Source organism: Tauraco erythrolophus, chromosome 3 (assembly GCF_009769465.1).
Source record: "Tauraco erythrolophus isolate bTauEry1 chromosome 3, bTauEry1.pri, whole genome shotgun sequence".
In the NCBI taxonomy this organism is placed as follows: domain Eukaryota; kingdom Metazoa; phylum Chordata; class Aves; order Musophagiformes; family Musophagidae; genus Tauraco; species Tauraco erythrolophus.
In genome coordinates, this window is record NC_141467.1 from 105168359 (window position 1) to 105182280 (window position 13922).

Sequence of the window (13922 nt, forward strand, 5' to 3'; positions counted from 1 at the left end):
GTCCAAAGTGTCTGAGAGATGGGGTGTCATCAGTGAGGTCAACCCGCACCAGCCGTGTTGTGTGGTTTGCGGGTGTGTTATGAAGAGGAACTCCATTTCCTGGCAGCCCTGGAAGGCTGGTCTGGGCTTTGGAGGTGTGCCGGGTGTGTGGAGCTGCCCCTTCCATCGCATTCGGTCCCTCTGTGCCTTGTTCCAAGGTCACTAAGCCTGTCTTTGGCCTTGCATGTCATGTTGGGTGTTCCTGGTGTCTTGGTGCCCCTCTGTTTTTTTTACTCAGAGTGTGGTGAGTCACTCGAACACGTTGCCCAGAGATGCTGTGGCTGCCCCATCCCTGGAAGTGTTTAAGGCCAAGTTAGATGGGGCTTTGAGCAACCTGGTGTAATGGCGGGTTTTCCTTGCCCATGGCAGGGGGGGTTGGAATTAGATGATCTTTGAGGTCCCTTCCAACTCTAACCATTCTATGATTCTATGACCCAGTGGAAAGGGGGCTGCCTCTTTCGACTTGTGCCATCTCAGGGCTGTCCCTGAGGTTGAAAGCGCAGGCAGGCAGAGGAGGGTTGCTGGTGAGAGAAGAATGTTGTCCTGGCAGCCCTAGTTGAGAGCTCGCAAAACTTGGCACGTGGGGAGTCTGGCCTGCTCTCCAAAGGGTTGTGTTGGCTCCTCCGTACCACTCCCCTTAGGTGGAGCCAGCACATTTGCAGCCTGGTCTCTGGTACGATGTGTCCAAAGAAGAGCAACGAAGCTGGTGAAGGACCTAGAGAACAAGAATTATGAAGAGTATTGATGGTAGTGGTGGTATTGACTTTATGGAAGAAGACGGCTGAGAGAGGACCTTATCACTCTCTACATCCACCTGAAAGGAGCTGGTAAAGAGGTGGTTGTCAGTCTGTTCTCCCAAGTAACAGATGATAGGAGAAGAGGAAACAGCCTCAAGTCTGGCAAGGAGAAGTTTCGGTTGTATATTATGCAAAATTTCATCGCCAAAAGTGTTGTGAATCACTGGCAGAGGCTGCCAGGGAAGTGGTTTGGTCACCATCCTGGGAGGTATTTAAAAGGCGTTTAGACGTGTTGCTTGGGGACATGGTTTAGTGTTGGACTTGGAAGTGTTGGGTTAACGGTTGGACTTGAGGATCTTAAGGGTCTTTTCCAACCTCAATGACTCGCAATGCTTGTATATGATAGAATCATAGAATGTTTTGGGTTAGAAGGAACATTTGAGATGATCTAGTTCCAGCCTCCTGCCATGGGCAAGGACACTTTCCACTAGGTCAGGTTGCTCAAAGCCTCCTCCAGCCTGGCCTCAAACACTTCCAGGGATAGCGCATCCATAACGTTTGTGGGGAACCTGTTCCTGTGGTTCACCATCTTCATTGTAAAAAATTTTTCCTTATACCTAACCTAAATCTCCCGTCTTTCAGTTTCAAGCCATTGCCCCTTGTCGTGTCACTACAGGACCTTGTGAAACATCCCTCTCCAGTTCCTTGGAGGCCCCCTTTAGTTACTGAAAGGCTGCTAGAAGGTGTCCCCAGAGACTTCTGTTCTCCAGGCTGAACAACCCCAACTCTCAGCCTGTCTTCATAGGGGAGGTGCTCCATCCCTCTCATCATCTTTGTATGCCTCCTCTGGACCCACTCCAACAGCTCCATGTCATTCTGGTACTGGGTACCCCAGAGCTGAACTCAATACTCCACATGGGGTTTCACGAGAGCAGAGTAGAGTAGAGTAGAGGGGCAGCATCACCTGCCTTGGTTTTGTGGGCTGCCAGCGCATATTGGTGACTCCTGTTGAGCTTCTCATCAACCAACACCCCCAAGTCCTTCTCCTCAGGGCTGCTCTCAATCCATTTCCCACCCAACCTGTACTTGTGCTTGGGATTGCCCCGACCCATACAGGGCAGGCAGCAAGGGCAGGTGAGTTTCTGGAGAGCCCGTGAGTGTGTCAAGAGGCAGAGGAGGAGTGGGAGTGGAAAGCAGGGGAGGCTGGTGAGCCAGGGCCTTTGGGGTCGTTCCTTGGGAGAGTGCTGAGGCCACTTCTGTGCACAGTGTCTGATGGTGAGAAGGAGCATTTGGAGACTGCAGAGTGCAATGGGATGTGAACATGCTTCACGGGGCTGCAGAGCTGAGGCCCTGCTGGTGGTGGATGCGTGCGGAAGGGTTGATGGATGTCAAGGCCTGCCCCATTTCAGCCAAGGTGAGTGTTCTGCAGGCTGTTTGTCAGGTGAGCAGTGCTTGTTGCTGAGGAAGATGAAGGGAGGTAGGAAGGAGTGCTTTGGGACTGGTTGTATGCAAGTCCACGGGGCCTGAGAGGTTGCACTCAGAAACATCATGGGAGCAGGCTGACGTGCCTGGGAGGCAACTCTCCTTTAGCTTGGAAAGGTCATGGGGCCTGGGAGCAGTTCCTGAAGACGGGAAGAGAGATCCTACCCATCGTATCTTGCCGGGAATCAAGATGGAGAATCTGGGAAAGTAGAGGCTGGTGAGCCTGACCTCATTTGCAGGGAAGTGATGGAGGCAAGCCTCCCGGAAAGCACTGCCAAACCCAGGAAGGCCAAGAAGGTGATGGTGATTCTTTGACATAAATTTACAAAGGGAAACTCATGCTTGACGGAGCTCCACGTCTCGCACATTAAAGCAACTGGGTGTTGGATGAGCGGAGCTGTGTGGCTGTTGTTGAGCTGTACTTGAAGGAAGCTTTTGTCACCGTCTCCCATTAAATGCGCCATGAGATGATGAAAATGTGGGATGTGTAAGTGGACAGTGAGGTGGACCATCAAGTGTCTGAAGTGCTGGGCCCAGAGGTTTGTGAGCAGTAGCAGGACCAGAATCCACGGTCCCAAGTGCAAAGAGATGGAATTCCATGGGCAAAGGCAGCAAAGCTTTTTCCGTGTGAAGGTGGTCAAAGAGGGGAAGAGGTGGTGGAGTCTCCATCCTTGGAGACAGTGAAAACCCAAGTGGACCAGCTCGAGCAGAGGGGTTGAAGCACATGTTCTCCAGAGTTCCTGCTGAACTAAATGATTCTGTGATTGTGCTTGCTGGAAGGGCCACAGAGTCATTCTGGGAAGAGAGTTAGTCAAGTGTGTGCTGGCGCAGAGAGGTCTGGTCAGAGACGCGTGCAGGGGAGCATTGTCATGTGGAAGTGTTTGTCAGAGCCAGTGATGGTCTTGTGTCAAATTCTGGAAGCCCCGCTGGAACTGGTCTGTGTATTTGATGTGAGTGGTGGTGACCTCTTTCCTAGGAGAGGTCTTGTGGCTCATTTCCACCCAGCCTGATGGCCTGTGTAGCTGTGGCTTTGTGCTGAGTGAGGTTGGGAGAGCCTTGGGAAAAAGAAAGGAAGAGGAGACATCACATGCTGGAATGCAGGATAATTTATTGAGATCGAAAAGAGTGAGAAGTCAGAAGTGCCAAGTAGAAGGGAGTCAGTCTGAGGTGCAAGGAAGGCGACCATCAGCCAAAGTCCCTTTGCTTGCTGTAGCTTTTGCCAGAGCACTGAGGTCTTCCTGCCCTGCAGCCACGTGGAGGTCCCTTGATGATGTTTGGCTTGCGAGAAGGTGGTTGGAGCGGAGAGTGGTGGCCATAGCAGAAGGGGTGATGCAAAGGAGGAATTGGGAGAAGAGCAAGAGTTACATGGGCCAAGTTCCCAGGCAGCGCAGGCTGACTCCTTCCCTGCGTGCTTGCTTGGTGCCTTGAGAGGAGGAGGTCTGGACTGCAAGCCCATGTGCCAGGAACGGGCTGGAGGTGTGTGTCCTCCATCTGTAGCATGGCTTCCAGGGTGTGGGTGCTTACTGTAGGAGAGATGGTGTTGGCCCTTAGCAGGGGTAGCAGCCCCATCTGCCCCCGTAGCAGCCCAGGCCTCCTAAGCCATAGCCATAGCCATAGCCAAAGCCACCAGAGGACACGGGCACTCCCTGGGCGCTGAGGATGTTGCCCACGGCAGCGGATGAGGAGGATCCGACGGCGGTGCTCTGGGGGAAGGAGCTGAGGATGGGTCCTGGCAGGGTGACCACCACGGTGGAAGGCTGGATGACGACGCGGGAGTCCTCGCACTGCCTGACACAGGGCTCGTTGCAGCTGTTAGCCAGCGGGGTGGGTCCGCAGGGGCGGCAGATGTCGTTGCAGGCCATGGCCGTGGTGTGGAGGGGCCCTGGAAGAGAGGGTGCTGAGGAAGCAGAGGTCATGGAGATGCCAGGGACAGTGTTTGAGTAGTACAAGGGAGTGAGAAGATCTAGTGTGGGGTTGTGGGGATCATGGTGGTGGGGAGGGATGTGGCTGCTGAGGGTGAGGGAGGAGCGTGCTGGTAGAGAGAGGCCGGGTTGGAATGGAGAAGGAGTGGAAGGGGGTTCAGGCTCACCTTGCTGACGGCGGAGGAGAAGGCGTCAGGAGAAGCGTGTGAGGGACAGAGGTGCTGGGTGGCTTTTATGCTGCTCCCCCAGGGGAGGAACAGCCTTTGCACATGGCAGCATCTTGCAGGAAGCAGCTGTTGGGTGCCACAACCATGTGAGCAATGAGGTGGGGTGTGTTTCCCACACCGCAATTCTCCATTTTCATGTCCTCCTTCTGACAACCTGTCCACTTGACCCTGGCGGCAGCTTTGAAGTGTGAGTATTAGAGGGCAAAGGCTCCATGTTGATGGCGCGTGTCAGCGTGGGTAGAAGATGCGACCAAAGCGTAGGAGAGGTGGGACGTCGTGCGTGAGGTCATGCTGTGGTATTGGTGTGCTGTGGTTTGCGGGTGTGTTGTGACTGGTCTGGACTTTGGAGGTTTACTGGGTGTGAGGTGCTGCCCCTTCCATTGCCTTCAGCCCCTCCCCACCTCGCTCCAGCTCGCTCAGCCCGTCGTTAGTCCTGGCCTTTCACGTTGGGTGTGCTCTGTGGGTGTCCTGGTGCCCCACTTGCTTGTGAGGTTGAGATTGGAGATGGGCAAGTGCACGGGGCTGCAGAGCCGAGGCCCAGCTGGTGGTGCTGGATGCATGCTGAAAGATCTACAAGCAGCAAGACCTTCCCCAATTCAGCCAGGATAATTCTTTTGCAGACTCTTTGTCAGGTGATCAGTGCTCGTTGCTGAGGTAGATGAGGGGAGGAAGGAAGGAGTGCTCTGGGACTGCGTGTACGGAAGTCCACGGGGCCTTATCGGTTGTAGCCATGAATGCAGTGGGAGCTGTCTGATGTCCTTGGGAGGCCAGTCTCCAGGATCTTGTGAAGGTCACGGTGCATGGAAGTGGGTTCTGATGACTGGAAGAGAGCTCCTAGCCCTCCTACTTTGAAGAACATCAGGACGGATAATCTTCGAAACCACACGTTGCCAAGCCTGACTTTGTTTCTGAGAAAGTTTATGGTGCAAGTCATCCACGAATGCACTGCCAAGCCCATGAAGGACAAGGAAATGATTGTTGTCATCAGTGTAAATTTAGGAAGTGGAAACCATGCTTGACGCACCTCTGTGTCTCCTACATTGAAGTGTCTGTCTTTGTGGAAAAAGAGAGAGCAGTGGCTCATGTTTACCTCAACTTTCTAGTAAAGCCTTGGATGTTTTCTCTCCTTGCTTGCTCCTAGACAAGCTGAGAAAATATGGGTTGTGTAAGTGGACAGTGAGGTGGACTGCATAGTTGTTGAAGGGCTGGGTCCAGAAGCTTGTGACAAGTGGCCCCAAGTCCAGTTGGAAGCAAGCCTCAAGTGCTGTAGCCCAGGACTGTGATCTGTGGGGCCCACACTGTTGAACCTCCTTGTCAATGACGTGGGCAGTGGGCCGGAGTGCCCCCCAGCAAGTTGGCAGGTGATGCAAAATCTGGAGCTGTGGCTGAGGCACTGGATGGTTGTGCCACCATTGAGAGGGAGCTGGAGAGGTTGGAGAAGGGGTCAGAGAGGAATCAACAGAAGCTCAAGAGGGGGAAATGCAAAGTCCTGTATCTGGGGAGGAATAGCACTGAGCAACAGGACATGATGGGGGCCTGCAGCATTGGTAAACATGACCTTGTGGTGCTGGTGGAGAAGAAGCTTGTGACGAGTCAGCAATGCACGCTTGTGGCAAAAGACATCAAAATTCCCCTGGGCAGCGTAGATAAAAGCCATGCCAGCAGGTCGAGGGAGGTGATTCTCCCCCTCTACTCTGCCCTCGTGAGACCTCACTTGGAGTATTGCGTCCAGTTCTGGAGTCCCCAACATAAGAAGGACATGGACCAGTTGGAGAGGGTCCAGAGGAGGGCCACGAAGACGATAAGAGGGCTGGAGCACCTTTCCTATGAGGACAGGCTGAAAGAGTTGGGGCTGTTCAGCCTGGAGAAGAGGAGGCTCCGGGGTGACCTTCTAGCGGTCTTCCAGTACCTCAAGGGGGCCTACAAGAAAGATGGGGAGAGGCTGTTCAGGAGGGCCAGTTGTGATAGGACAAGGGGTAATGGTTTTAAAATAGAGGGAGGTAGATTCAGGTTGGATATTAGGAAAAAATTTTTTACCATGAGAGTTGTAGAACACTGGAACAGGTTGCCCAGAGAGGTGGTGGATGCTCCATCCCTGGAGACGTTCAAGGCCCGGTTGGATGAGGCCCTGAGCAACCTGATCTAGTTGGAGATACCCCTGTGCCTTGCAGGGGGGTTGGACTAGATGACCTTTGAAGGTCCCTTCCAGCCCTAATGATTCTATGATTCTATGATCTTGCTCTCTCTGCAGCACTGAGTATGCGCCATGTGGAGTCCTGTGTCCAGTTGAGGGCTCCCCAGTGGAAGGAGGGCGTGGACTTTGTGGAGCGAGTCAAATAGAAGACAACCAAGATTGTGAGGGAGCTGGGGCATCGTACCCATGAGGAGAGGCTTAGAGTGCTGGGAGGTTTTTGAGCCAGGAGGAAGGACCACACAGGGGAGATGTCAACGATGGGTCTAAATCCCAGATGGGAGGGAATGAAGACAGGGGAGTCAGACTCTTCTCATCTGTGCCCATGGACAGGGAAATTGTGAATGGAAAAAGCTGAAAAGCCGTGGAAGAGAAGGCAAGCCTTTTTCAGTGTGAGTGTGGCCAAATAGTGGAACCATTGGTGCTGGGAGGTGTTGGAGTCTCCATTTTTGGAGGTCCTGAAAGCGTGATGGGCCATGGTCATGGACAGCCTACTTATGCTGACTCTACTTGAGGAGGTTGGGTTGGACGAGATGCATCACCAGACATTCCCTGTGCTCTGGGTGATTCTGTTTTCTGTGATTCTGCATGCTGTGATGGTCAGAGAGTCGTGCTGGAGAAAAGAGTGGGTGAACTGGGTGTTACCATGGGGAGGTTGTGTCAGAGGCATGAGAGGAAGTGCATTAGCACTGACTTTGTGTGTCAAGTGAAGGGCTTGTGTCACGGGCTGGAATCCCCCCTGTGCTGCTCTGTGGTGATGGTGGTGGTGTTGGTGGGGACATAGGTCCTAAGAGAGGTTTTGTAGTCCCTTTTTGACCCAGTGTGATGGGTGCAAGCCCTGGCTTTGTAGTTGATGAGGTTGAGAGAGCCTTGGGAAAAGAAAGGAAGAGGAGGCATCACATGCTGGAATGCAGGATAAGTTTATTGAGGCAAAAGAGTGAATAGGCAGGAGCGTCAGGTGGAAGGGATCCGATTTGAGGTGCGAGTAAGGCGACCATCAGCTGAGGTCCCTTCTGTGAACTAGATCTTGTCAGAGCACTGACGCCTTCCTTCCTGGGAAGTGAGAGTGACACCCTGCAGGTCCCTGGAGGTCTTTGTCTCTTGAGACGGTGTTTGCAGCAGAGAGTAGTGGACATAGCAGAAGGGTTGATGCAAAAGAGGTAGTGGGAGAAAAAGAGGAGGTACATGGGCCATGTTTGCAAGCATCCTGGGCTGGCCCCTTTCCTGCTTGCTGTGATCTGTGAGAGCAGAAGCCATGGACGGTGAGCCCATGTTACAGCAATGGCCTGAAGGTGCATCCTCATCCGTACTGTGGCCTCCAGCATCTGTTTTTTTGGTATCAGGGTGGTGGCAATGGCTCTTAGCAGGGGTAGCAGCCCCATCTGCCCCCATAGCAGCCCAGGCCTCCTAAGCCGTAGCCATATCCATAGCCAAAGCCCCCAGAGGACACGGGCACTCCCTGGGCGCTGAGGACGTTGCCCACGGCAGCGGATGAGGAGGATCCGACGGCGGTGCTCTGGGGGAAGGAGCTGAGGATGGGTCCTGGCAGGGTGACCACCACGGTGGAAGGCTGGATGACGACGCGGGAGTCCTCGCACTGCCTGACACAGGGCTCATTGCAGCTGTTAGCCAGCGGGGTGGGTCCGCAGGGGCGGCAGATATCGTTGCAGGCCATGGCCGTGGTGTGGAGGGGCCCTGGAAGAGAGGGTGCTGAGGAAGCGGAGGGACGTGGAGGTGCGAGGGGTGGTGATGCAGGAGGGCGAGGGAGTGGGGAGGCTGGTGAGGGGCTGTGGGGAGCGTGATGGTGGGGGGGTGTCAGGGGTGCTGAGGGTGAGGTCAGAGCGTGGTAGAAGAGACAGGGCAGGTGGGGCAGAAGAAGAAGGGGAAGGGGGTTCAGGCTCACCTTGTTGATGGCGAAGCAGAAGGCGTCAGGAGAAGTGTGTGAGGGAGAGAGGCGCTGGTCCGGCTTTTATGCCGGTCTCCGAGCGCCCGAGGGCACGAGACAGCCTTTGCTCATGATGGCGTTCTGCAGCAAGCTGCTGTCCCATGCCACAGCTATGCAAGTCATGAGGTGGGGGGTGTTTTCCTTCCCGCTACACTCCCTTTTCATGTCCTGCTCTTGAGGACGTGTCCATCTGACCCTGGTGGCAGCTATTAAGTGGGAGTAGGGATTTGGGAAGATTTGCATGGATGATGCTTGTCTGGGCATTCGGGAGACGTGTCCAAAGTGTCTGAGAGATGGGGTGTCATCAGTGAGGTCAACCAGCAATAGCCATGTGGTGTGGTTTGCGGGTGTGTTGTGAAGAGGAACTCCATTTCCTGGCAGCCCTGGGAGGCTGGTCTGGGCTTTGGAGGTGTGCCGGGTGTGTGGAGCTGCCCCTTCCATCGCATTTGGTCCCTCTGTGCCTTGTTCCAAGGTCACTAAGCCTGTCTTTGGCCTTGCATGTCATGTTGGGTGTTCCTGGTGTCTTGGTGCCCCTCTGTTTTTTTTACTCAGAGTGTGGTGATCCACTTGAACATGTTGCCCAGAGATGCTGTGGCTGCCCCATCCCTGGAAGTGTTCAAGGCCAAGTTGGATGGGGCTTTGAGCAACCTGGTGTAATGGCAGGTTTTCCTTGCCCATGGCAGGGTGCGTTGGAATTAGATGATCTTTGAGGTCCCTTCCAACTCTAACCATTCTATGATTCTATGACCCAGTGGAAAGGGGGCTGCCTCTTTCGACTTGTGCCATCTCAGGGCTGTCCCTGAGGTTGAAAGCGCAGGCAGGCAGAGGAGGGTTGCTGGCGAGAGAAGAATGTTGTCCTGGCAGCCCTAGTTGAGAGCTCGCAAAACTTGGCACGTGGGGAGTCTGGCCTGCTCTCCAAAGGGTTGTGTTGGCTCCTCCGTACCACTCCCCTTAGGTGGAGCCAGCACATTTTCAGCCTGGTCTCTGGTACGATGTGTCCAAAGAAGAGCAACGAAACTGGTGAAGGACCTAGAGAACAAGAATTATGAAGAGTATTGATGGTAGTGGTGGTATTGACTTTATGGAAGAAGACGGCTGAGAGGGGACCTTATCAGTCTCTGCAACTGCCTGAAAGGAGCTGGTACTGAGGTGGTTGTCAGTCTGTTCTCCCAAGTAACAGATGATAGGAGAAGAGGAAACGGCCTCAACTCTGGCAAGGAGAAGTTTCGGTTGTATATTATGCAAAATTTCATCGCCAAAAGCGTTGTGAATCACTGGCAGAGGCTGCCAGGGAAGTGTTTTGGTCACCATCCTGGGAGGTATTTAAAAGGCGTTTAGACATGTTGCTTGGGGACATGGTTTAGTGTTGGACTTGGTGGTGTTGGGTTAACGGTTGGACTTGAGGATCTTAAGGGTCTTTTCCAACCTCAATGACTCGCAATGCTTGTATATGATAGAATCATAGAATGTTTTGGGTTAGAAGGAACATTCGAGATGATCTAGTTCCAGCCTCCTGCCATGGGCAAGGACACTTTCCACTAGGTCAGGTTGCTCAAAGCCTCCTCCAGCCTGGCCTCAAACACTTCCAGGGATAGCGCATCCATAACGTTTGTGGGGAACCTGTTCCTGTGGTTCACCATCTTCATTGTAAAAAATTTTTCCTTGTACCTAATCTAAATCTCCCGTCTTTCAGTTTCAAGCCATTGCCCCTTGTCGTGTCACTACAGGACCTTGTGAAACGTCCCTCTCTAGTTCCTTGGAGGCCCCCTTTAGTTACTGGAAGGTTGCTAGAAGGTGTCCCCAGAGACTTCTGTTCTCCAGGCTGAACAACCCCAACTCTCAGCCTGTCTTCATAGGGGTGGTGCTCCATCCGTCTCATCATCTTTGTATGCCTCCTCTGGACCCACTCCAACAGCTCCATGTCCTTCTGGTACTGGGTACCCCAGAGCTGAACTCAATACTCCACATGGGGTTTCACAAGAGCAGAGTAGAGTAGAGTAGAGGGGCAGAATCACCTGCCTTGGCTTTGTGGGCTGCCAGCGCATATTGGTGACTCCTGTTGAGCTTCTCATCAACCAACACCCCCAAGTCCTTCTCTTCAGGGCTGCTCTCAGTCCATTTCCCACCCAACCTGTACTTGTGCTTGGGATTGCCCCAAGCCTTAAAGGGCAAGAAAGATCCTACCTCTCGTATCTTGCCGAGAATCAAGATGGAGAATCTGGGAAAGTAGAGGCTGGTGAGCCTGACCTCATTTGCAGGGAAGGTGATGGAGGCAAGCCTCCCGGAAAGCACTGCCAAACCCAGGAAGGCCAAGAAGGTGATGGTGATTCTTTGACATAAATTTACAAAGGGAAACTCATGCTTGATGGAGCTCCACGTCTCGCACATTAAAGCAACTGGGTGTTGGATGAGCGAAGATGCGTGGCTGTTGTTGAGCTGTACTTGAAGGAAGCTTTTGTCACCGTCTCCCATTAAATGCGCCAGGAGAAGCTGAGAAAGTGTGGGATGTGTAAGTGGACAGTGAGGTGGACCATCAAGTGTCTGAAGAGCTGGGCCCAGAGATTTGTGATCAGTAGCAGGACCAGAATCCACGGTCCCAAGTGCAAAGAGATGGAATTCCATGGGCAAAGGCAGCAAACCTTTTTCCGTGTGAAGGTGGTCAAAGAGGGGAAGAGGTGGTGGAGTCTCCATCCTTGGAGACAGTGAAAACCCAAGTGGCCCAGCTTGAGCAGAGGGGTTGAAGCACATGTTCTCCAGAGTTCCTGCTGAACTAAATGATTCTGTGATTGTGCTTGCTGGAAGGGCCACAGAGTCATGCTGGGAAGAGAGTTAGTCAAGTGTGTGCTGGCGCAGAGAGGTCTGGTCAGAGACGCGTGCAGGGGAGCATTGTCATGTGGAAGTGTTTGTCAGAGCCAGTGATGGTCTTGTGTCAAATTCTGGAAGCCCCGCTGGAACTGGTCTGTGTATTTGATGTGAGTGGTGGTGACCTCTTTCCTAGGAGAGGTCTTGTGGCTCATTTCCACCCAGCCTGATGGCCTGTGTAGCTGTGGCTTTGTGCTGAGTGAGGTTGGGAGAGCCTTGGGAAAAAAAAAGGAAGAGGAGACATCACATGCTGGAATGCAGGATAATTTATTGAGATCGAAAAGAGTGAGAAGTCAGAAGTGCCAAGTAGAAGGGAGTCAGTCTGAGGTGCAAGGAAGGCGACCATCAGCCAAAGTCCCTTTGCTTGCTGTAGCTTTTGCCAGAGCACTGAGGTCTTCCTGCCCTGTTGTGGAAGCAGCCCCATGGAGGTCTGCAAGCCCATGTGCCAGGAACGGGCTGGACGTGTGTGTTCTCCATCTGTAGCATGGCTTCCAGGATGTGGCTTTTTACTGTAGGAGAGATGGTGTTGGCCCTTAGCAGGGATAGCAGCCCCATCTGCCCCCGTGGCAGCCCAGGCCTCCTAAGCCGTAGCCGTAGCCATAGCCGAAGCCCCCAGAGGACACGGACACTCCCTGGGCGCTGAGGACGTTGCCCACGGCAGCGGATGAGGAGGATCCGACGGCGGTGCTCTGGGGGAAGGAGCTGAGGATGGGTCCTGGCAGGGTGACCAGCACGGTGGAAGGCTGGATGACGACGCGGGAGTCCTCGCACTGCCTGACACAGGGCTCGTTGCAGCTGTTAGCCAGCGGGGTGGGTCCGCAGGGGCGGCAGATATCGTTGCAGGCCATGGCCGTGGTGTGGAGGGGCCCTGGAAGAGAGGGTGCTGAGGAAGCGGAGGGCATGGAGATGCCAGGGACAGTGTTTCAGGAGTACGAGGGAGTGAGAAGTTCTGGTGCGGGGCTGTGGGGAACATGGTTGTGGGGAGGCGTCAGGGGTGCTGAGGGTGAGTGGAGTGTGGTAGAAGAGAGAGGTCAGACGGGGCAGGAGAAGGAGGGGAAGGGGGTTCAGGCTCACCTTGTTGATGGCGGAGGAGAAGGCGTCAGGAGAAGTGTGTGAGGGAGAGAGGCGCTGGGCTGGCTTTTATGCTGCTCCCCCAGGGGCGGGACAGCCTTTGCACATGGCAGCATCTTGCTGGAAGCAGCTGTTGGGTGCCACAGCCATGCCAGCAATGAGGTGGGGTGTGTTTCCCACACCGCAATTCTCCAATTTCATGTCCTCCTCTTGAGGACGTGTTGACTTGACTCTTTCGGCAGCTTTTAAGTGTGAGTATTAGAGGGAAAAGGCTCCGTGTTGATGGCGCGTGTCAGCGTGGGTAGAAGATGCGACCAAAGCGTAGGAGAGGTGGGACGTCGTGCGTGAGGTCATGCTGTGGTATTGGTGTGCTGTGGTTTGCAGGTGTGTTGTGACTGGTCTGGACTTTGGAGGTTTACTGGGTGTGAGGTGCTGCCCCTTCCATTGCCTTCAGCCCCTCCCCACCTTGCTCCAGCTCGCTCAGCCCGTCGTTAGTCCTGGCCTTTCACGTTGGGTGTGCTCTGTGGGTGTCCTGGTGCCCCACTTGCTTGTGAGGTTGAGATTGGAGATGGGCAAGTGCGTGGGGCTGCAGAGCCGAGGCCCAGCTGGCGGTGCTGGATGCATGCTGAAAGATCTACAAACAGCAAGACCTGCCCCAATTCAGCCAGGATGATTCTTTTGCAGACTGTTTGTCAGGTGATCAGTGCTTGTTGCTGAGGTAGATGAGGGGAGGAAGGAAGGAGTGCTTTGGGACTGCGTGTACGGAAGTCCACGGGGCCTTATCGGTTGTAGCCATGAATGCTGTGGGAGCTGTCTGATGTCCTTGGGAGGCCAGTCTCCAGTATCTTGTGAAGGTCACAGTGCATGGAAGTGGGTTCTGATGACTGGAAGAGAGCTCCTAGCCCTCCTACTTTGAAGAACATCAGGACGGATGATCTTGGAAACCACAGGTCGCCAAGCCTGACTTTGTTTCTGAGAAAGTTTATGGTGCAAGTCATCCACGAATGCACTGCCAAGCCCATGAAGGACAAGGAAATGATTGTTGTCATCAGTGTAAATTTAGGAAGTGGAAACCATGCTTGACGCACCTCTGTGTCTTCTACATTGAAGTGACTGTCTTTGTGGAAAAAGAGAGAGCAGTGGCTGGTGTTTACCTCAACTTTCTAGTAAAGCCTTTGATGTTTTCTCTCCTTGCTTGCTCCTAGACAAGCTGAGAAAATATGGGTTGTGTAAGTGGACAGTGAGGTGGACTGCATAGTTGTTGAAGGGCTGGGTCCAGAGGCTTGTGACGAGTGGCCCTAAGTCCAGTTGGAAGCAAGCCTCAAGTGCTGTAGCCTAGGACTGTGATCTGTGGGTCCCACACTGTTGAACCTCCTTGTCAATGACGTGGGCAGTGGGCCGGAGTGCCCCCCAGCAAGTTGGCAGGTGATGCAAAATCTGGAGCGG

The 13922-nt window shown here is 53.8% G+C and overlaps 2 protein-coding genes and 1 pseudogene across 2 annotated transcripts; all 3 read right to left on the bottom strand.

The window, feature by feature from the left end:
• Positions 1-3805: 3805 nt before the first annotated feature.
• On the bottom strand, positions 3806-4120 carry LOC147529086 (feather keratin-like). Its single transcript, XM_086609614.1, has one exon. The coding sequence runs from the start codon at positions 4118-4120 to the stop codon at positions 3806-3808; it is 315 nt and encodes a 104-aa protein (XP_086465740.1).
• Positions 4121-7958: 3838 nt separating this feature from the next.
• Positions 7959-8273, bottom strand: LOC147529087 (feather keratin pseudogene; annotated as a pseudogene).
• Positions 8274-11938: 3665 nt separating this feature from the next.
• On the bottom strand, positions 11939-12253 carry LOC147529088 (feather keratin-like). The gene has a single exon (XM_086609615.1). It carries the CDS (start codon positions 12251-12253, stop codon positions 11939-11941), a length of 315 nt encoding a protein of 104 aa, XP_086465741.1.
• Between the last annotated feature and the right edge of the window lie 1669 nt (positions 12254-13922).